This window comes from Crassostrea angulata, chromosome 1 (genome assembly GCF_025612915.1).
Source record: "Crassostrea angulata isolate pt1a10 chromosome 1, ASM2561291v2, whole genome shotgun sequence".
NCBI classification, from domain to species: Eukaryota; Metazoa; Mollusca; class Bivalvia; order Ostreida; family Ostreidae; genus Magallana; species Magallana angulata.
This window is the reverse complement of record NC_069111.1, coordinates 51,996,993-52,019,228: the sequence shown is the minus strand read 5'-3', so window position 1 is coordinate 52,019,228 and position 22,236 is coordinate 51,996,993. Positions and strand designations below refer to the sequence as shown.

At 32.7% G+C, this 22,236-nt stretch overlaps 1 protein-coding gene, 1 long non-coding RNA gene and 1 pseudogene across 4 annotated transcripts in view; 2 read left to right on the top strand and 1 right to left on the bottom strand.

The window, feature by feature from the left end:
• The window catches only part of LOC128185789 (MAM and LDL-receptor class A domain-containing protein 1-like), a 59,939-nt gene extending 58,078 nt beyond the window's left edge, over positions 1 to 1,861 (top strand). For all 3 annotated transcript variants that reach the window (XM_052855463.1, XM_052855470.1, XM_052855456.1), the window contains exons 41-42: positions 1,319 to 1,400; positions 1,655 to 1,861. In XM_052855463.1, the coding sequence (XP_052711423.1) occupies positions 1,319 to 1,400; positions 1,655 to 1,674 (102 nt within the window). In that variant the 3' untranslated portion in view covers positions 1,675 to 1,861. The remainder of the gene's footprint in view (positions 1 to 1,318; positions 1,401 to 1,654) is intronic.
• Positions 1,862 to 2,741: 880 nt separating this feature from the next.
• Positions 2,742 to 8,972, top strand: LOC128186107 (uncharacterized). The gene is made up of 3 exons (XR_008243890.1): positions 2,742 to 5,623; positions 5,849 to 5,992; positions 8,263 to 8,972. It is a non-coding gene; the product is annotated as an uncharacterized LOC128186107 (long non-coding RNA).
• Positions 8,973 to 8,978: 6 nt separating this feature from the next.
• On the bottom strand, positions 8,979 to 11,308 carry LOC128186093 (uncharacterized; annotated as a pseudogene).
• Positions 11,309 to 22,236: the final 10,928 nt, after the last annotated feature.

Here is a 22,236-nt window from a genome sequence, read left to right as displayed (position 1 = left end):
TTGGTAAGATTTTGTGACCACAAAGTTTCTAATAATTTTTTAAAAGTTTTTTCGTATCCACATCTGGTTCACACCGCTTCTAGAGTTTATTGTTGTACAGTACTCTTAAAGCTTCTCTACTGGAAGAATTTTAGTAAAGAGAGATGTTTGTTAGAACATTGACTCGAACATGCTAATTATCTATGTAAAGACTTTTGTTTGCAATATGTTTAATATGGCCACATAATGAGAATGTAGTTATTTTTCTTTTCTTTACACCAGGGGGAGATAAACTAAATGCATTGTTATTTTGTCTATAATGTTCTTTTTATATTTGAATCTGAAATTCAGTATTCATGAACATTTTTGAAGAGGGGGCAGACAAATAAAGTCATTTATAGTGAAAATATATTTTAGGTCACTTGAGGCACTTTATCTTGCAGTAAATTGTAACTTGCTCATATTAAATTAAATATGTGTTTCGATTTTAGGAAACTTACTTATTCTCCGTTGCATCATATGTGTGTAGCAATAAACTGTTTGCATATTGTGTGCATTATAAATGAAACTGTGAATAGTTTTTTTTTTCAAAAGTGAGTATTAAAAGTCCTCAGCTCTTTTTGATCAAAAATGTTACAACTTTTGGCTTCTGGAGCTAGGGTATAAATAATGCTAGATTTCTTGTACTTTTGACCTTTTTGTCCCTTTTTTATCCACTTTTATAAACGAGACTTTCAAAATAAAAGCTTAAATGCAAACATAAGACTTCCTGGGTTATGGTACTCGGGTTAGCGTCAAAGCCTGAAAGCCTTTTGTCTTAATTTATGTTGTTAAATAGACCACACACCTTACAAAAGTTATGTCCCTTGACCGCCATCTTTAGACAAACCACATTGATTTATCCAAATAGCCTTTGTAAATTAGAGGTTTTTAAATTGTCATTTGACATCCAAAATCGGTTTCGGGACAACCCACACATCGAGGGAATCAATTAAATTCAAAGAGATTTCATCAAAGGTCGCCGAAAGTGTTTGTTGCATAAAGGAGGAGAAAGTTTGGTTTTTCCCTTTTAACCTTTGGGTTGACCCCACGAAGTGAAACAGCTTTTTTAAAGTGTGGATTTGACTATTTTTAAGTTTCTTGATATGATTGTAATTAAAAGCAATTATATAATCTTTTCTAATATAATAAATATTTTCAATGTTGGCAGAAATATAAGTGCATATTATATTTCTTTGTCCCTCTAAAAGCAGCCCCTGCACATACGTTCCAAAGTGTTATTCTGATGTATTGATTAAGCAAAAATTCATTTTCAAATAAAAGTTATTTGAATTTGTAGTTGCAGTTTACAGCCACCCGAGGATGTGGTTTCCAGAGTGAGGTAGCTATTGATAACATACAACTTTATGAGGGTGAATGTGGTAAGTTTGAGTTTAAAACACCAAACACCTACGAAACACCCTGTAGTTTTGTGATCTCTAACTTACCTAATGCATACTACATGCTGTCAAACATTTAAAAAGCTTGTGCATTTTATACTCATATTAAAAATCATCCAAATAAAAATGAAAGAATATTTCTTGATAATTTGATTCGTCAATGCAAAAAACTGGTATAATTTTTTTTTATTCGTTGAGACTTATTTAGTTTGATGATGGCTTTGTTTCTTTTTCAGCCGTCCCCCTGCCTACCTGAACTATTAACAATGTTACTCTATCTCAAAATCTTCTGTTGGACCCGGCATTCGACAATTGGACACGATACAAATTGCGTGATCTCGCCAAGATGTTACAGAACTTATTAAATCAACTTGTTATGAATAGTTTCTGTGATGTTCTTGCTTGAAACAGCATTCAATGATAATAAGATATTTATTGACGAATTTCGTTATTGTTTTTTTTTCAATTGTTTTAGTTCAGGATATGACCTTTTTTAAAAATCAATTAGGGATTATCTACGAAAGACAAATAGGGCCACACAAAAAACTATTTTTATCGCGTAATTACGAGAAAAGATTTCGTTATTACGAGGAAAAATTTAATTTTTATGAGTTAATTGTCTTGTTATTACGAGTTAATTGTCTCATTACTACGAGAAAAGATCTCTTAACAACAAGAAAGGATCTCGTTTTAATGAGATAATAAACTCGTAATAACGACACAATTAACTCGTAAAAATTACATTTTTCCTTGTAATAAAATTTATTATAAAATATAGATACATATTATAAATGAAATTGACCATTAGGGACCTCTAGGTCTCTTTTTCCCAAAAGTTTACAATTTAATATTTGGCAACTGAAGCTACATGTAGAGTTTAAATTATAACCTGAGATTCTATGAACATGAAAACTGAAAACTGCTCGTAAATAGGCACTGTTCGCCTTATTTCTCTTTCACCCCGTTGTCCTTACAACCCCAATATAAGGCGCAGACTTCTTAAAGGGGAATGGTCACGATTTTGGTCAAAAATTGTTTTCCCGTTCTAATGTTTACAAAGCTTTACTAAGGCATTTTTAATAGTCATTTAAAATTTGAGTGCCATTTGTTGATTTTTAAGCGGGTTACAGAGCTTGCATTTCTTTGCTATGTAAACAAGGCCTTTGTTTACATTTTGAATGTTGAAGTGAAAATTCCGATTTTAGACCTGAAATGAATGTGTTAAACGTAATTAAATGTTTTTTATGCTTAAAATGAATAAGTAGACAGACAAATCAACTTTAAAAAGATTTTTTACTGGTATATTGAACCTAATTAACACAATCCAAATCAAAAAGGGAAAATCAAAATTCCTTTTTTTTGACCCTGTTTTTCATATCTGCATCCATTTACACCCCTTTTTGCCAAAAATAAGCCTTTACAAGTCAAAGTTCATGGAATTTTTCTGCATCATTGACATTTAAATGCATTACACAGACATTTAAAATGAGTAACGTTCCTCTTATTCTTACAAAAACTTATGAAGCATCAGAGGAACGTTCCTCTTTACCTAAACTAAAATCTCTACATTTCATATTAGGAACGTTCCTCTTTTCACTTCAACAGAAATCTTCACAAAGAATCTGAGGAACGTTCCTCTTTTCCCTTTAACAGAAATCTTCACAAAGAATCTGAGGAACGTTCCTCTTTTCCCTTTAACAGAAATCTTCACAAAGAATCTGAGGAACGTTCCTCTTTTCACTTCAACAGAAATTCTGACAATTCATCTTGAGGAACGTTCCTCTTTCACTTCAACAGAAATCTTCACAAAGAATCTGAGGAACGTTCCTCTTTTCCCTTTAACAGAAATTTTCACAAAGAATCTGAGGAACGTTCCTCTTTTCACTTCAACAGAAATTCTGACAATTCATCTTGAGGAACGTTCCTCTTTCACTTCAACAGAAATTTTGACAAGTCGTCTGAGGAACGTTCCTCTTTTCACTTCATTATATAAACTGAAATCCTGACAAAGCATCTGAGGTACGTTCCTGACTTGAAATCTTTACACTGTATCTTAGGAACGTTTCTCATTTCACTTCATCTGAAAGCTACATAAAGCATCTGAGGAAGGCACAATCTTTCACATGTTGATTGTTTACTTTTTACATGAAATTTGTATAAAGCATCCGAGGAACATTCCTCTTTTTTCCTTAAATTGAAATCTTTACAATGCATTCGAGGAAAGTTCCTCATTTTATTTAACAAAATGTTTACTTCTCACCCGAGGACTTAAAAACTTTCCTTTTTTAGTATTTTAATCATTACGCTAAATGTGACTAGCAACAATCCTCTTTGTAAAACTCATAAAAGACAAATTGAAACAACGATTTTGACAAACCAAAAGTAAACTAATTAATCATTCTAAAGGAGACTCAGAGTCTCAACTGACGTCATCGTAAGACGTTGACTTCGAGGTGGATAACATCAATTTTGAAGATCTAGAAGAGGCGAAATGATTAAAATACTTCTGAACATTTTTCTAAGGATTCACTTTTTTTAAAATAATTTTTAAGATAAGTAAATTTTAAAAATATAAAAACGTTACATGATAACCTGAATATTTGACCATTTTACTCTGCATTTGTGTTTTACGACATTAAAACTATTTCCTTATACAATATCTTGTGCAGAGGGCGCAAAATTGTAAACCCGCGACTGACCTTAAGTTTTTTGTTTCTATACCCCCCCCCCCCAAACAAAGTTTAGGGGGTATATAAGAATCACATTGTCCGTCCGTCCGACTATAAGTCTGTTCGTCTTCTGTGCAATTGGACTTAAAAAAAGTTTTGCTTAAATTAATTGTAAATAATTGATGTGCAATTGTCAACATTTTACTGGAAAATCCTGATTTTATTTTTAATATCAATCATGATGCAAATTGATATGATACATTGCGGTGATTATTATTGCAGGGATGATTTTCACTAAAACCCCTATTGCACTTGTAGCTAATAAGCACAATTGAAATTTAGAAGACATGCTAATTATGTCACTTATTAAATAACTTGTTTAACAAGTGTGCAAAATTACTCCTGATGATAGCGGGTTTAAATATAAAATCAAAAACTCTGTGTCAAGCCGCTGAAACAACAATATGATGTTGGTTAAGTAATATAAGGACTGATGAAAAAGGGTGCACACACACACACCGTAAACTCGAGGTCACAACTCTAATTATGAGCACTCAGTTGGAGCGCAGTCATTTGTTAGTAAAAGTTTGTAGGAATGCAGTTACACGCTGCAGGAGCTGAGTAGAAATCCCTTGGTCAACAGTCACATTTTCACCTTGTAAAAATTTAAAATACAAATGCACAATGTTTTTGAATTTCCCCGCGAACTCACAACAATTCCAGAAATATAACAGTATCGTGAAACTCTGGGGGAATGCAATCTGGTGTGACAGGACCTAAGCTTTGAGAAAACAATCAGGTTACCAGAAATTTGCATTTGTCAAATTCTTTGAGCTGGATGATAGTAACAAACATTATTAGGATGTAAAATTTGAATTACAGTTCTCATGTGAAATGCAATCATTATATTAATATACATGTAAATTATATCTTGCACTAGCTAACAATTACCCCCACCCCTTCCTAATAAAATCACAACATACACGAGCTATAATTCAATAGTGTACTCGTTGTTTTGATAAATCTACAAATCTACCTCAGGTATTTATGATGTAGGATATTTTAGGTAAAAAAAAAACAACTCACTTTTTGGCTTTCTTGGAGTACCTATGTTTTTCAACTAGAAAATATCTAATATCAAAATACTCCAGTATATTCTGTAAATAACTTCTCAGCATGCATGGTCAATAGAAATGTCATGACCTAAAGCCCATATTCCTCTGCTTCATTTGGTTTGCTAATGTCACCGCCGACCATTTCAAGCTGAGTAACAACTACTTGTTACATGCACATGCTAAGGTCCTCTATCAGATGTCAATCACTAACTGGATGCTGATAAGATGTTCGGGGTGTGCTAATAATAGTAACTGTGTGAAATTTGAGAGCTTTCAACAGCAGATCACTGCTTTAGGAACAGATGCAAAATGTGGTCGCAAATTTAATTTAAGATCCACGCTGCATATGTACTTTATGAAGCAGAACAGAAATATTGTTTGGAAATTGCAGTTGCAAACTTTGCAGGATACATGCATCAAGGTAATAAATGCTTTAATTATATCAAAACGCTTAAAATACATAACTGAGTTTCTTTTGCTCTTCTGCTAATTTACTACAATCAAGGTAATTGCAAATCTAAAGTATTTAAATTAAATTGATACAAAATTCTTGATTATCTGATATTTAAAAAGTTATTGTAATCATCAAATTTTGAAAATGATGTGCAAAATTAAAATATAATCATAATACAATGTAATGTTATAGGTAATGATGATTGGCAGTGACAAAATATTTTGCCTGGTGGATTTGATTTGGAATCACTGCATTTGAATTGTTTGCTGGTCTAGAGGATGGGGAGCATTAATTTGGACAGAGCTTGATCGGGATGGAAAATGCTTGAAGATTAAGGTTTGTTATTCTTAATTTAAAATTAATCTCACACTATAGCTGTCCTTCTGGGACTACTCCCACAAGGCTCTTTTGAAACAGCGTAATCTGCTAGCCACTTCTCATTTTACAGGTTATCAATTTCCCCTACAAATCCTTATCAACGCCATTGCTAGGAAAATGGCCCTCTTGGGACAAATGAATTCAGTAACACTATAAACTCCATTTACATGATGTGAGTTTTAGATCTTACAAATCAGACTTTGTAAATAGGAAAATCATAAACAGATATTAGGTCATATGGAATAGGAACATGCTCTATTTAAGAAAAAGTTAAATATTAAATATATGGTTAATCTGCCGAAATGAATTATCACACAATTGTAACCTGTACAAATGTGAAAGGATTAATCTAATGAGTGCACAGGGGCCCATTTCACAAAGCAAACTTAAGACTAAGTTATATATTAGGAAAGAACTTTTTCCTAAGTTCATTACTTATCCGTTGAATTTTAACTTTAAGACAGGTAAATTGATGTTTTAGGAACAAACTTAACATGGTGACTGTTTATATTATAGTGAAATGAATTATATGCACATTTTAAAAGTTGAACAAAAATACTAGATAACGGGTATCATTAAGACTTTTTTCACTTTACTTCTAATTTATTTAAACATGTTTTATTGAATAAATTCAATAGGATTGGACAACAGGCATAGCCTATGTATGTCCTCTCCTTGTAATATATCCACTTTACTTCTAAACTGAAAACATTAGAACTATCAAATTATAGATATATTTCTTCAATTAATTTCTTTGGTGTAGACTTTTGATTTTTACAATTTTTTTAGATTATCTGGTTGCACGCGCAGATGGATAGCGGGAATATAGTTATAGCTAGTGCACTGATGATAATTAAGTTATTCATGCCTGAGAATTACTAATATCTTAAAAAGGAATAAATACTACATAAATACTCAATTAAAGAATGACTGGATGATTTGTCCTATCCCTCCACGAAATTAGCTTTTCTTTTAGGGGAGAAATGTTAGGACTGTATTCTTCATCTTATTTTTTTGTCGGGGGAAGGGGGGTAGGGGGTAGGGGGTAGGAGTTACCGCAAATTAAGTGATTTGGGAATATTGATGCTAAATCATCCATGGGAATGTTGTTTCATTCAGAAATTTTTGCCTTTTATCCTCACTTCTATCAGCCAAGATGCATTTATTTGCAGTGTTTTCTTTAAAAAAAACCCACCCTATTTTTAAATCAACCCTTTTAAGCAGGGACGTAGCATCAGGATGTAGGGGGGGGGACCCCCCCCCCCTTAACTTTTTCTCACAGCAAACAATTTTTTAAATTTACATATCAAAAAGTGAATAGACATGGAGTCCCCCCCTCCCCCATTTTTTTGGGAGCATGTAAAAAATTAAATAGAATGTTGATGAAACAAACATAAAGTCCTTAGTATAACAAGTCAGAATTTATGATGAGCAAATATTCTGAATAATTTATGCTTTTAAATTTCAAACAAAAATAAGTTTGACCAAGCTCATCAAGCTTATTTACTGAATTTTAGTATTCCCTTGCTGCAACATTAAATTGATAGGATGAACAGAATCTGAATTATACAGCTTTCTTGTTTGACGTAAGGTTAATAATTCCTGCTTTATTTAAATGATGCAAATTCCATCTGCGCAGCTGTCTGGCTTAAAACAAATAATTTAGAGCTGTGAACCATTCTCATACTCACAAGAATGACCGGCCCCGATAACAATAGCTTTGGGATTTGATGTGAAGTGTTAAGATCTGTCGCCATCCAAAACAAATAATGCAATAATACCAATGTCACTTCACTCACGGTTTTAAGACTAGAGCAGAAATTCAAGAGTATATTAATGTTTGGTAGATTCAAATCAAATTCAGGCTTAATTATCCTGCTTGGATTCTGTAAATGTTTAAACGTATTTAGGTATATATATCTGAAGAGAAATATTTGTTGTACAAATCTCTCTCTCTCTCTCTCTCTCTCTCTCTCTTTCTCTCTCTCTTGTGCTACGTACATCTCTCTAATTTCTCTCTCTCTTTCAAGTTAAGCAGGGAAAAACTTATTTGACCTTTAATATACTGGGTATTTCTCCTTAAAGAATGTCAATACCTAAATGTATGTTTGAGAATTTGTGTGTTATTAACAAAAATAAGCATTACAACCAGATCTTCATTATGAAATGAAATAACAGGAAGTTATTTAGCGATGATGAGTTTTAATGCAAATATGTATAATACATAGATTCTATAGAAGATCTGGACATCCCCCCTGGGAGGAAATCAATGAGGCCACAGAAAAGTTCAAAAGCCATCCAGCTAGTCACACAGTATGAACAGAAGATAAACAGAACAGAAGATAAACCTTGATTCATGTCAACCATGTATCAAAGACCGAATTAAGTGAAAGTGCTTTCTGGAAAATGAAGCTCTACTTGGGAACTTCATCCTGAATTCGATGGATGCGAGCTTTATGTTTTTAGTAATTATAAAACCATATGCACTGAGACAATTATTAATATAGTTAAATTCTTAATTCTTAATTATATACCGTAAACATCTAATCCAATTACAAACTAAACTTGATATTTAATATAAAAAGAAATATTAAATTGGTATTCTCAATTACATGCCTATGAATTTTTATTGAAAACAATTAGTTATAGTTTGATCTACAATACAAGATCAATTTTTGACAACAATTAATATACATGTATTTGCCGCTTAAAAAATACACAAGGGGCACCCAAAAATGGCGCGATACAAAATATTAAAAATTCAAACTCTTTTTTACTTTATATGGATTAATCAACTTAGAAAATTTTAGCTGATCATCATCGGGACTGAGCGTTAGTCAAGTACTCGAGTACTTGTTAACATCCTTAATATTTACGTTTAAATGCCTATTTAATTTAAGATTACCGGTATTTTGCTTATTGCTGTTTTTACTTTCAAATGTAGCTAGTCCACCTAAAATTTAAAAATAAAATTTTCTTCAGTAAACTTGCAAAACCTTGTTTCTTTGTCCATACCTTGACTAGAACTAAACAGCTTTTCATTGGTTGATGGTTAATAAATATGCAAATCATCTATATATGTTGGTCAAATTAAATTGGCCTTGTGACCAAAGGGTAATAACTCCTACTCTTTATAATAGTAAAATTACCTATGAAAGACAACTCCTCTTTTTATAGTCTTTTTCAAATGTAGGAATGATCCAATCTAGTTGCTGCGTCTAAAATAAATTAAATACCCGTTATGTGTTTTTTTATAAATAAAATGTAATAATATTTAATATAACCCAATAGATACATTTAACATTATACTACCTTTAAAGAATAAATTTCCGTCCTCAATGTCTTTATTTCTTGTTCCGTCAAGTCAAACACACTGCTGTCTGTCTTTTCTTTATCGTTCCAATACAAAACCTGAAATATTTAAATAATTGTAATGTCTGTCCTTATGAAATGATATTATGAATATTAAAATCAAAAATTTAATTATAAAATTCATTTTTTATTTTTTTTTTAATATGACTATGAACACATACACAAACATTTATACACAAACACTGACGTAGACAAACAAAAACATGAAACATTGAACAGTTTACTAAGTTTTAAATATCTTTTGGATTCAGTGTTAAACTTAATTACTCTTTTATTATTACTCTTTTATTAAGTTTACATAAAATTTAGTAACATATGAAATTGATATATATCAAAACACATTAAGTAAGTAAAATGCTCACCATTGTACCATTCATGATTAATGAATTATATATCTGAGTAAATATGCTATAACTTTTAATGACGTTTTACATAAAGTAATAGTAATTATTTGTATTGGTTAGGGGAGTAGGATGCCATTTACACCATTTTTGTAAGAATCATGCAGTGCAATTTTGTGACTAAATTACTTTAAAAACTCCATTAGCATGGCTTAATATTTTCCCCTCCCACTGAACATCTTCGCCATCTTCGGACCAGGTATGTACAATCTCTCTACTGAGCAGGTCCATGGGAGAAAAGGAGGTTTCGCAGACAGGTGTTTCAGTATTTTCTTTACGTAAATTCATTAACATTAGCAGATTGTTTCTCAGTGTTCCCTCGTCAAATAGTTTTCCTTTTTTGCTAAAATTTAATAAATGTTTATGTTGTTTACTAATTTGAAATACTTTCTTATGGATGTTAATTTGTTTTTTCAAGGATGACAATCTGTCTTTTTTGGTTTTAATTTTTTGGAGTTCACTATCAATTTTACTTTCAGTGTCCCACAGTCCTTCTTCTCTGATGTGGTCTATGACTTTGTCAAGTTCGTCTTCTTTTTTCTTCTTCTTTCTTTTTATGTCCTCTTGTTTTTCTTTTAAGTTCGTGAGGTGTTTCCTTAATAAAGTCTGTTTTCTGTGTTTCTCTAAGGTCATAAATGTTCTGTTTTTTTTCATGGTTTGTACAGTGATTTTTTTTTTCTCTTCCTCACTTTTGTTATTGAACCATTCTGAAGTTTTGTTGTTAACATTTAATAGTTTACTTTCCACAGTATTATTTGATGACATTGAGGATGATTGTACATGATAATCAACCTGTCCCATCAACTGTTCTACACAAATATTGCTTGTGGGACAGGATGAACACTTAAAATCTAAATTCTTTTGTACATTAAAATATTTACCATCTTTTAAAAAATCAGCAAATAGTTTTTCTACTTTGGTTTTCAACACAACACATAAACGTTTGATAAAAACACATGTTAAGTCATCATTAATAGGATATGTAAATAAAAATTCAGAAACAGTATCTTCTAATTCTGGTCCTTCAAATAGTCTAATTTTCTGTCTTAAAGCCAATATAGGTTCTTTTGCACATAAATCTAATACATGTAAAAATCTTTTAAAAACTGACCCCATTGATAAAATATTGTTCACCTCCATTGTTTTTAACCAATATGGTCCTGTTAATAATTTACATAAAATACCAAGTGCTCTTAAAATTGTTAAAATACATTTGTTTTGTAATGATAAAACAATAACATTCTGGACAAAATTAAAAGAACTCTTTGATGATAAAATGTATTGAAGTAAAAGTTTGTGTATAAAAAAAGTACCAGCAGCATTATAAAAACAAACATTAAAACGATTTCCTCTTATATTCATTAAAGGAATTCTATCAATGCCCTGGCTTTTAAAATATAAATGAGAAATGTTTGGATCGCCAGTGCCATCTTTAAAAAAAAATTTGGATACACACCTTAAAATAAACATGGTAAATGGCTCTTTAGTAGAGCTGGTGTGTCCATCAAAATTAATATTTAGCTCTTTTTCAATATGAAAAATTTCTTGCAAACAAACCTCAGAAAATTGAAGAAGGGGATGTACTGAACATTTAAAAGATTGAACATCATGAGATATATCTTCACATAAAATATTGTTAACCTTCTGTTCTGTAGAACTCCTATCTGTCATAAAACATGAAACAGAATTAAAAATTTGATCTTTCTCCCTCTCATTATTGACAATATCATTAAAAATCTCATTGGTAGCACTCACATACGTCTCTCCCTTCCCATCACTCACTTCTCTCACACCTGCTGTCAAAACTTTCTCCCCAGTACTAATTTGAACTGCATAAAAATGATGTCCTTTTTTTGTAGTTGCATCTCTATGCATTGTAATGTTACTACTGTTTAAAAGTTCTTCATTCAAATGACATCTACTTAAAACACCCATTTCACTCGTTAAAACAGACGCAGTGCTCTTACTTGGTAATTTGTTTACACTTATATTAAAAATATCTAAAACAGCTTCTAAAACAGGACCAATATGGTGAACACCAATATTTCTACTTCTAAAAAAATAATATAGATTTCTTAATTTATAATTATATGGACAACCTTTACCATTTTCTTTAAAATCTAAAACTTTCTTTACATGTACATAATCATCTTCATCTGCTACAATGTCATCTTTTTCAGCGATCAGATTGTCGATTTCACATTTGAGTTCTTCAATATAAGTATTTAGAGTGTTGCACTGAACTCCTTTGTCAACTTTATTATCTTTTTCTTGTTGTTCCTTCCTCTTATATACATTCACTTTTTCTTCCAGTTTCCTCACCTTTTCTTTGGTTCGTTTCATTTTCTGGTTAATTTCTTTAATTCTATAGCCTCGGATTTTTTCCTTAAGTTTAATATTTTCCTTCTTGAGCTGGGATATGATAATGTCTTGTTCAGTTCTTGTTGTTATTTTTTCAGTGTCTGTTTCTGACGGTACACATGTGCTTGCTGGTTCTTTATTGGTTTTTGATGGACATTTGAATTCTTTCCTCTTATATTGCTCATATATCGATTTCTTACTTATAGATTTATTGAGTCTTTCAAATTCTTTGATAATTTTTTTGATTTTCCAATGTAAGCTGCTTTTATTTATTTGACACGAATCGATGTGCAGAGTTTGGCAGATTTCTTTATGGACACCATTCATGGAACCATTATGTTTTTTATATATTTGAACAACCTTTTCATTGGTCAAAGACATTGTGATAACGTGTGATGTTATAGAAAAAGAATTTTACCACATATACGCTGTTTGAAATTAATAAAAGCATAATTAATTTGTGATGTGACGTACACAAATACACATAGACATAGACAATGTACAAATACGTAGACACACAACATAAAACACATATATCTATATCTGTAAAATTACATGTAGTAGGAATTTTTTTAATCCATCAAAAATTGTTTAATATTTCTGTAATGAATAGTGTACTTTCATGAAACATCTAGAAGTTTAGCTTCAAAACATATGCATATGAATGTTCAGTTGTACGTGTACTACATTTATGAAAATGCTTCAAACTACATGTATCATACAAATATTACAAGATATTAAATAAATTGACTTACATTATATGGAAAATTCTTTTCTTGAAATGGAAACTGTCCTTGACAAGCCTAAAAGAACATACAAATATTAAAAACAGACTATAACAAGGGGGAGGTAATAAAATGCAATTATTGATATAGGGAAACGTTTAAACTGTTATCGCAGAAAAGCGCAGCATTTAAAAAAAAAATCTTTCGCACGGATACGTAGGTATATATTAGTAGAAGTTCATATGATATCCAACTAATTCCAATCTATGAGCAAATAACTATAAACTGTAAAAAATACATCACTGGTAACGAAAACAATAATTGTATTTTACTGTCACACATTGTGTTATCCAAATTTATTTCACTTTAAAAGTATACAAACAAAGTAAACATTAGTCTTTATCTATTCAACTCATTAAATCCAGTTGTCATTGTTCTAATTTATACTTACAGATAAAATTTTTGATATCGCCTATCGTGGTCGTCTCTGACCATCAAATATGGCCGTCAGGTCACAAGTAAGAGTTACCGTTCTTACAATAAAATGGCGTTAGCTGGACTAGCTATCAAATGTAGGAAATTGGAACATTCTTCAGGTACCATGTAAAGGTTTCAGTTAAAAAGAAAAGAGGAACGTTCCTCAAGATTCCTCGTGAAGATTTCAGTTGTAGTGAAAAGAGGAACGTTCCTCAGATGACTTGTCAAGATTTCTGTTGAAGTGTAAGAGGAACGTTCCTCAGATTCTTTGTGAAGATTTCTGTTGAAGTGAAAAGAGGAACGTTCCTCAGATGAAATGTAGAGATTTTAGTTTAGGTAAAGAGGAACGTTCCTCTGATGCTTCATAAGTTTTTATAAGAATAAGAGGAACGTTACTCATTTTAAATGTCTGTGTAATGCATTTAAATGTCAATTATTCAGGAAAAATCCATGAACTTTGACTTGTAAAGGCTTATTTTTGGCAAAAAGGGGTGTAAATGGATGCAGATATGAAAAACGGGGTCAAAAAAAAGGAATTTTGATTTTCCTTTTTTGATTTGGATTGTGTTCTATGTAAACAAAAACAGAGCACGAGCCTTGTTTACATGACAAGGAATTGTGAGCCTTGTATCTTGCGTATGACTCTAGATCTACAACTGGCTCTCAAATTTCACTTGATCACTAGAAATGCATTCCTAAAGCATCTATACTACTATATAAAAATAATAGACTCTACTTTTGGGGCTTTAATACCGAGAAATAGGAAAGGTATATATTCTAAACATTATTGGCACTTGAAGATTACCAATTTGTTTTATTTTTTCGCAATCAAGCTTTGCTAATTAATAATCAACAAAATTCATTTAAAAAATCCGAAAATCATATGGATTTTTCGGATTTTACAATCTTGCGCATGCGCATGACATTCACGCTAAATCACGGGAGGCTCTTTAGTTTTTGTTTCCACAATATCACATTTACATGGATAAACTCAGAAACGATATTACAAATACGTGTAAATTTAAACTGAAAATTTGTCATATAATATATTCTGTTCATCAAAGGAAATACAGGAGATAACTCTAACTAAGTGTATTTAATATGAAAAATCCCGATAGTTCCGAGTGTTCGACTCGAAGCGAGTGAAAAATTTAACGTTGCTGGAGAAAGTGTCGAATTCTTCATTAATATGAATTAAATTTTTAGACGAAAGGTATTTACAGCCTCAAAATGGTTTATTATATATAATTTGACTGTTATATTTTCAATGCAGCTTCATTAATTTTCTCCAAAATCCTGCAATTTTTTTGCTACATTATGGGTGTATCGGAGGCATTTTAACTGTGGTATAGGCCTGTCCCTAGACACAGATTATTCTAACTAAGCAGAGTGTAGTGAAATTAATAGCGCAGCGCCGGCGCAAAGCGAGCTCTACCGGCAAAGCGTGTGTGAATAGAAAATTCGAACTAGTTGCACATTCATTCAACGGATTTTTTTGGCGTCAGTAAATCGGACCAGTAATGCCTTGTTTTAATCGTCCCAGTAATTCCCTGTAAATATGGTTTCCCATTTCACACTCTCACGAGAACAAGATAAAAGACTATTTACATCATGCATTGTAAATAAAATAATTCCATTACGTTAGATTAACAGAGTTGTCGTTCCTTCGAGTGACGTCACAATGGATTTCTTGCACATTGATCCCACAGAATTTTTCGGCGTCAGTAAAAATCGACCCACAATGCAATTTATCAATGTCGGACGATCTCACTAGACTTGATTCCTTCTCGCGAGAATCAAAGTAAAACTTTTGAGAAACAGATAAATTGTGTAATTTCAAGAATATCATGCTTTTTAAGTAAACAAAACAGTATATTTCACTTAGGTTTTTTTTCCAGAGTTTTTTCAAAGAGACAGACGACACTTGACCGACGTGAACTTTGACGTCACAATAAGGGGAAATTACTCGAAGTAGTTATTGTAAATCAGCTGAAATATAAATACCAAAATCTTCTCAAAATCTTGCAAAGCTAACGAATGGGGACATCTTTTTTTTTTTTTTAATAGGAAACAGTTGTAACTTGCTCTCATTTGGATGAATGCTCACATTTATTTTATTCACTAAATATTTACAGTAATTAATTTCCAGGAACGTTTTTTAAAAGGGGGCGCGGCAGCATCATTCAAAAAATATTTACAAGCAAAATGAAAAAGAAATTCTCAAAATCAGGGAAATTGTAATCCGGGTGAGGAATGGTGAGTGCGCAGTATGCATTTAGCTCTTTAACTGCTCAATGGTATCTTTATTTTCACATTTATTACATCGGGGGGATGATCAGCAATTTTTTTTATACGTAAATTAAATATTTTTTTTTAAACGGGGGGGGGGGGCTCTATGATTAGTCAGTTTTTTATATGTAAGTTTAAGAAAAATGTCTGCTGCAAGAAAAGAGGAAATAAACTGCAATAAACATTGTGTTAAAATCTTAATTATTCAGTAACATTATATCTGAGATAAATTCTATTTAAATAAATAAACAATCTTATGAATAATGAAAAATTACTAGAAAAAATAGGCATGTTTATATTTTATTTTGCATTCAAATTCATTAACATTACGTTGATACTTTTATTTTTATTGATTCATCTTAATTCATTATTTGATCACATGCTGCACTCGCCCCAACGGTCGCACCGTAAAACATATGAGCATTATTGTAGGCTTAAAGCTTTATTATGTAAATGGCAACATTACGGTGTGTCGATGTATCTATTTCGTAAATGTCCGACATCATATACAATGACCCGTGCACGCGCGGGTCAAAGTCTAGTTATGAATGATAAAAACAGAAAAACAGAATTCGACCAAAATGGTGACCATGCCCCCTTAACAGTTTAAAGTACAGAATGTATTTTGATGTAGAGGTCTCACCGGTGTGGACGTACATGTTGCTTCGCCGTGTTACTCGGTCGCAATTAAATGATCAAGTTTTACATAAATTTTCAAGGCAGGGGAATAAAAACATAAAATAAACTGGCCATAATAAAATTTACAGAATATGCACATAGAATAAAAATTAAATGCATTAAATCCAAAGACCACGAAAAGAATACAGTAACTACACGTTGGCCACGAGTTTCAGGTGTACAATCGGATGTAACGAAATCGAAGGATTTATATACCAGGTACCTTTGTGATGCGCAAGGTATGTACTTCTTGCTGCGCTTGCCACAACGGTAGTACCGTAAGATATATTACAATGTTTATGTTACCATATTATTTGCTATTGTAATATACACTGTCGTTTGTAGTTGGCAAAATTTAGGTTTATCGTGGTCAGTACTGACAAGAGAGCCGTTTTAAACACTACATACCTACAGACACCTGACGTTATATATGTTTCGTATAACAGAAATTACACCCCTTATCTAATATTACACAAAGCACACATCGCCGCCATCTTGTATTTATTTAAAACTTTAACGTTGGCCCAATTTTACGACTGAAACTGAAACTGAATAATAATTTTTTTTAAGCCTCTCCGTCTCGCGGTCAGTCATTCACCATCTAAGTTACCTTCCATGTCAATTAAATTAGCATGATGCATCAGCATTAATAAACAATCTTGTCCTGTTCTCCAGCCACGACAAAGGATGACTGCACTTGATGCCGTTTTATGGGTTCTTTATTGGTCACGTGTTACGATTTTACTTCATTAATTTTCATAGAGTTTGGTCAAATTCAAATAGAAATTTAATGTCTTAATGGTTTTGAACTGAGTTGCAATTAAATAATTCGTTGTTTTATGGCTCCAAATATCTGGAATTTAGACTTGTCTGCCCTTGATTGAAGATAAGGTGCATAGAACAATTTTAAGGGGGCATGATCACAATTTGGTCAAATGTTTTTCCCCATGTTTAAAGGGGCATGGTCACGATTTTAGTCAAAAATTATTCTTCCGATTTTAATGTTCACAATGCTTCAGTAAGGCATTTTTAATAGGCAACCAAAATTTGAGTGTCATTTGTTGAGTTATAAGCGGGTTACAGAGCTTGCAATTCTTTGCTATGTAAACAAAGCTTTTGTTTACATTTTGAATGTTGAAGTTAAAATTCCAATTTAAGACCTAATGAATGTGTTAAACGTAAGGAACTGTTTATTTATGCTTTAAATGAATAAGAAGATAGACAAATCAGCTTGAAAAAGATGTTTTACTGGTATATTGAACCTATGTAAACAACAACATGGCACGAGCCTTATTTACATGACAAAGAATTGTGAGCCCTGTATCTTGCTTATAACTTTACAACATACCCTCAAATTTCATTTGATCAGTAGAAATGCTTTCTTTAAGCATTGTAAATAATGAAAACAGAAAAATAGAATTTGACCAAAATCGTGGCCATGCCCCTTTAATGTTTACAGTGCTTCAGTAAGGCATTTCTAATGGTCATCAATAAGCGAGATACAGAGCTCAGTTCTATGTTATGTAAACAAACTTCAAATCATGTTTTTGTATACATTTTAAAAATTCCAGGTTTATACCTAAAATAAAGGTGACAGACGCTGGGAATTGTTTTTTATGTTAAAACAAATTAGCAAATAGAAAAAAACCCAGCTTATACCAATATATTTACATTCAGTGTATATTTCCCCTTTTGTTTGCATTGAAAATCTGCGATGTTCAATTTTCTATGAATACACTTTGCTAATTCATGTGCCATGAGCACAAATATAAAGTTTAACGTCTCCATGTGTTTTGATTATATTTATTTTTGTAAGATTAAATTAAAATTTTAATCTTACATAACCAATTTGATATGTACTTTTGAAAAACAATAATTAATTTATATCTACTCCTTAATAAAAAAAGATTTTTCTCCACAAAGTATCTGGCACTATATTTTTGTCGCGGAAGCTATCTTAATAACATGTTAATATTGCTGTTCCAAGTATGTTTCATATCCCTGACTAAGAGCGTAAATAATGGCTTTATAGAGGCGATACATAATATTTCATACAAATAGACATCAGTATGAAAATATAAATATATAAGCATTGAATGCTTATTTTTGGATGTCGTCGGTCCTGTGACTATGGTGCCCGGATAGGGCCATTTGCGTTAGCGCGACATCGCGTCCAGATAAACGAGACATCGCGCTAACACACAACACGCCGTCGCGCTATCGCAACTTTCCACAACACGCCGTCGCGCTAACACAACTTTGCACAACATGCCATCGCGCTAGCACACAACACGCTATCGCGCTAACACAAAACACGCCGTCGCGCTAACACAACTTTGCACAACACGCCGTCGCGCTAACACAACTTTGCACACCACGCCGTCGCGCTAACACAACTTTACACAACACGCCGTCGCGCTAACGCAACTTTGCAAGTTTCACAGTCTAGTAGGAAGTTTGAAGTTTGTAGGCCTGCATGCAAGCATGGATGAAAAATAAATAAAATGTACTTTGAAATACATATGTTATTTTCAATTATTATCAATACATATGAATAAAAATATAGATACTAGTATGTCACTGTATAAGGATATGCTAGAGTGCATATAAATTATTAATAAATCTACCAATTGATAAATTTACCTTAAATATTTGATATAATTAATTGATTCAGCAATGATATATTTACAACATGTACATGTCCCAAATTCATATTAGGTGCTCTGTATATTACCAAAGCAAAGAAATTTTAAAATGTAAAATTGAAAGTGTGAGTGTGTGTTGGGGGGGGGGGGCTAGACTGATCCTCAGGCATATTGAGAGAAAAAAAACCTAATTCCCATAATGAAAATCATGAAAATCCTAATCCGTGGAGCGAGGGGGGGGGGGGGGGGTAATCCTATACTTCCAAAACAAAAATCTTTCCGGGGGGGGGGGGGGGGGGGTTATGCCTTTTACTCCACCTTCTAAATCTTTTAAACGTACATTACGGAACAATTATGATTCCTGCGAAAAAAAAGTGATGGTGGTTGGGGGGGGGGGGGGGGGTGTGGGCTGAACCCTCTATTCTGCTATGTTCCTAATGGTTAGGTATAACTTAGCAAAAAAAGAGGGGGGGGGGGGCTTAGCCCAGCCCCCCCCCCCCCCCCCCCGGTTCCGACGCCTATGTGTCATGAATATATTATTGTTGATTTAATGAATTTTATTAAATATTTAAGGTAAATGTATCAATTGGTAGATTTCATAATAATTCATATCCTTATACAGTGACACACTAGTAACTATATTTTTATTCATATGCATTGATAATAAATGAAAATAATATATATATTTCAAAGAAAATTTTATTTATTTTTCATCCATGCTTGCGTGCATGCCTACATATTTCAACATGCGCAGTCTGATATTTCCGGACACGACTTCCTACTAGACTGTGAAACTTGCAAAGTTGCGTTAGCGCGACGGCGTGTTGTGTAAAGTTGTGTTAGCGCGACGGCCTGTTGTGTGTTAGCGCCACAGCGTGTTGTGTGTTAGCGCAACAGTGTGTTGTGCAAAGTTGTGTTAGCGCGACGGCGTGTTGTGCAAAGTTGCGTTAGCGCGACGGCGTGTTGTGCAAAGTTGCGTTAGCGCGACGGCGTGTTGTGTGTTAGCGCGATGTCTCGTTTATCTGAACGCGATGTCGCGCTAACGCAAATGGCCCTATTCTAACACCATATGTGACACACCAAGCGGTGCGCGCGGTATGATAATATGTCTGAACCGCTTGGTCTGTCATAGGGCCGACGACATCCAAAAAAAAGCATCCAATGCTTAAATAAAACACGACACGAACCTGCTCTGTATCTTGCTTATAACTGTTTGACTGACTCTCAGATTTTGGTGGATTATCAGGATTGCAGTGATAAAGCACAGTAAACAATAAAATAAATAAAAGGAACACGTGTTTTAAAAAAATACTTGACTTAAAGGGTCGGTATTGGTTTCTGTCTTTACAAGAAGCATATCAATTTCCATTCCACCACTTGATTTTTGGCCTAGATAGAAAGCTCTTAGGTTTTTGTTCTCATAATGAATAGTGATTGAAAAAAAATTCAGAGTCGCTGTCCAAGAAGTATGAGTTAATAACGTTTTTTTTTAAATTTTGTTTTCAGTTTACATTCTTTAATACGAAACATGATCTTTATGTGTATTTATTTACAGCCAAGGAATTATTAGCAATTACATTGTACATGCATCGAAAGTCTCGCGTGACGCGATTTCAAATGTCGCGAACCATTTGACTTTTTGCGACAATGATGCATGTCGCCGTAGTTTTTCCAACAGAAATAACAGGAAGAGTGATGTTTGTAGATGTAAAAGGATTTTTACGAGGCGTTCGTATATTATCATCTTTCACTGTACATTCAACTGAACCCTTTTTCGTATTAGAAGCTGCATTATTTGTGTAGTGGACGTACCTGATGCCGAAATGACAAGAAAACGGGAAACTCTAACTGACCCACCCTGGGGTTTTTTCTAATCTATAAACCTTCCTCTTGCTTTTTTGGCTTAAAATGTCACCAATGCACACGTTCTATGCACAAAACGAACTGCATCTACTTTGGAGTACTTTTCCCACAATTGTACCATTTCCTTTAGATGGTCTGGAAAAGCAAACGCAACAGTTTTTTCTCGGTACGATTTTCTTACGTGACACCTGTCTCTAGCAACACATGTACAGAATGAATATTTCTTGTCCCCAAACAAAGCGTGAAAATAGACGCTAATAATAGGAACCAAATTCCGAAATTTTGTCTTTTTTCTGCAAAATTCGACCCAAGGGCCAGGTTGCCACTGAGAAAATAAGTTAAGATTCATCAGTAATGCACAGAACCAATAATCCGATAATATTGAGACCCGGGATCGAGTCCTGTTAACCAGGATATAAAAACAGGTTTTATTTGTAATAATGAGTCTGTTAGTTTGATTTAAAAAAAAATGAATACCATCACTTTATATTAAGCGTGATATTTTACTATTTTTTTAATCTTTTTTTTGGAAGGAGGTCTAATTTTTGTTTACATCCCTCTTACAGATACATGTACCATCTAAAGCGATGCATAGGGGATACATGTAATGCTAATTTTAAAATATTTGAGTCAAAGCCATGAAATAATATTTCTTTATTGTTTAAGACTTTATAGAAATAACATGAACTTATTCGTTAATAATATTATTGTTCACATGCTTTCATCAGCTACTGATCATGATTCAAAATAACCGAAAGTGATCTGCAATGCACTTAAGTTACTAAGGTGGTAATAGAAGTCGCTATTTTGAAGATAATTTGAACAAATTTTATTGTGCAAGTTACACAAAAAAATTGGAAACAAGTTCTTATAACCTATTATTAATATATTTTGCGACTAAGTTGTAAAAATTGATTCAGAATTTTATAATTAAAAAAAAAAATCCTTTCATGAAACTGTGCCTTATCAAAAACAACCATGATTACAATTTTTTGTTCGAGGTCGACACATCTTTGTCAATATGAAGACTTTAAATCCAATTTAGAATACACGTAACAGTAAACTATAATATCTACCTAATAATCCATTCCACAGGGCGCACTGTTCGTCTGCATATTCATTGTGAAATGGACTATACCTACATATATATATAGGGAATATTTGTTTTTGTTTACGTGTAGGACATTTTACATCTTTTTGTTAAAAGTAAATCAAAGTAAATACTTGGATATTGTGTGTTCTTAACCCAGTCATATGGGTTTGAATAAAAATACTCATAGCTTGATGTAAACACTATTGTCAATAAATGTCAGATTAAACTACTCATTGATTGAACTGGTCGAACCGCTGGCAACTTGTCACGTGACTTATGGTAAACGCTGATTTCCAAA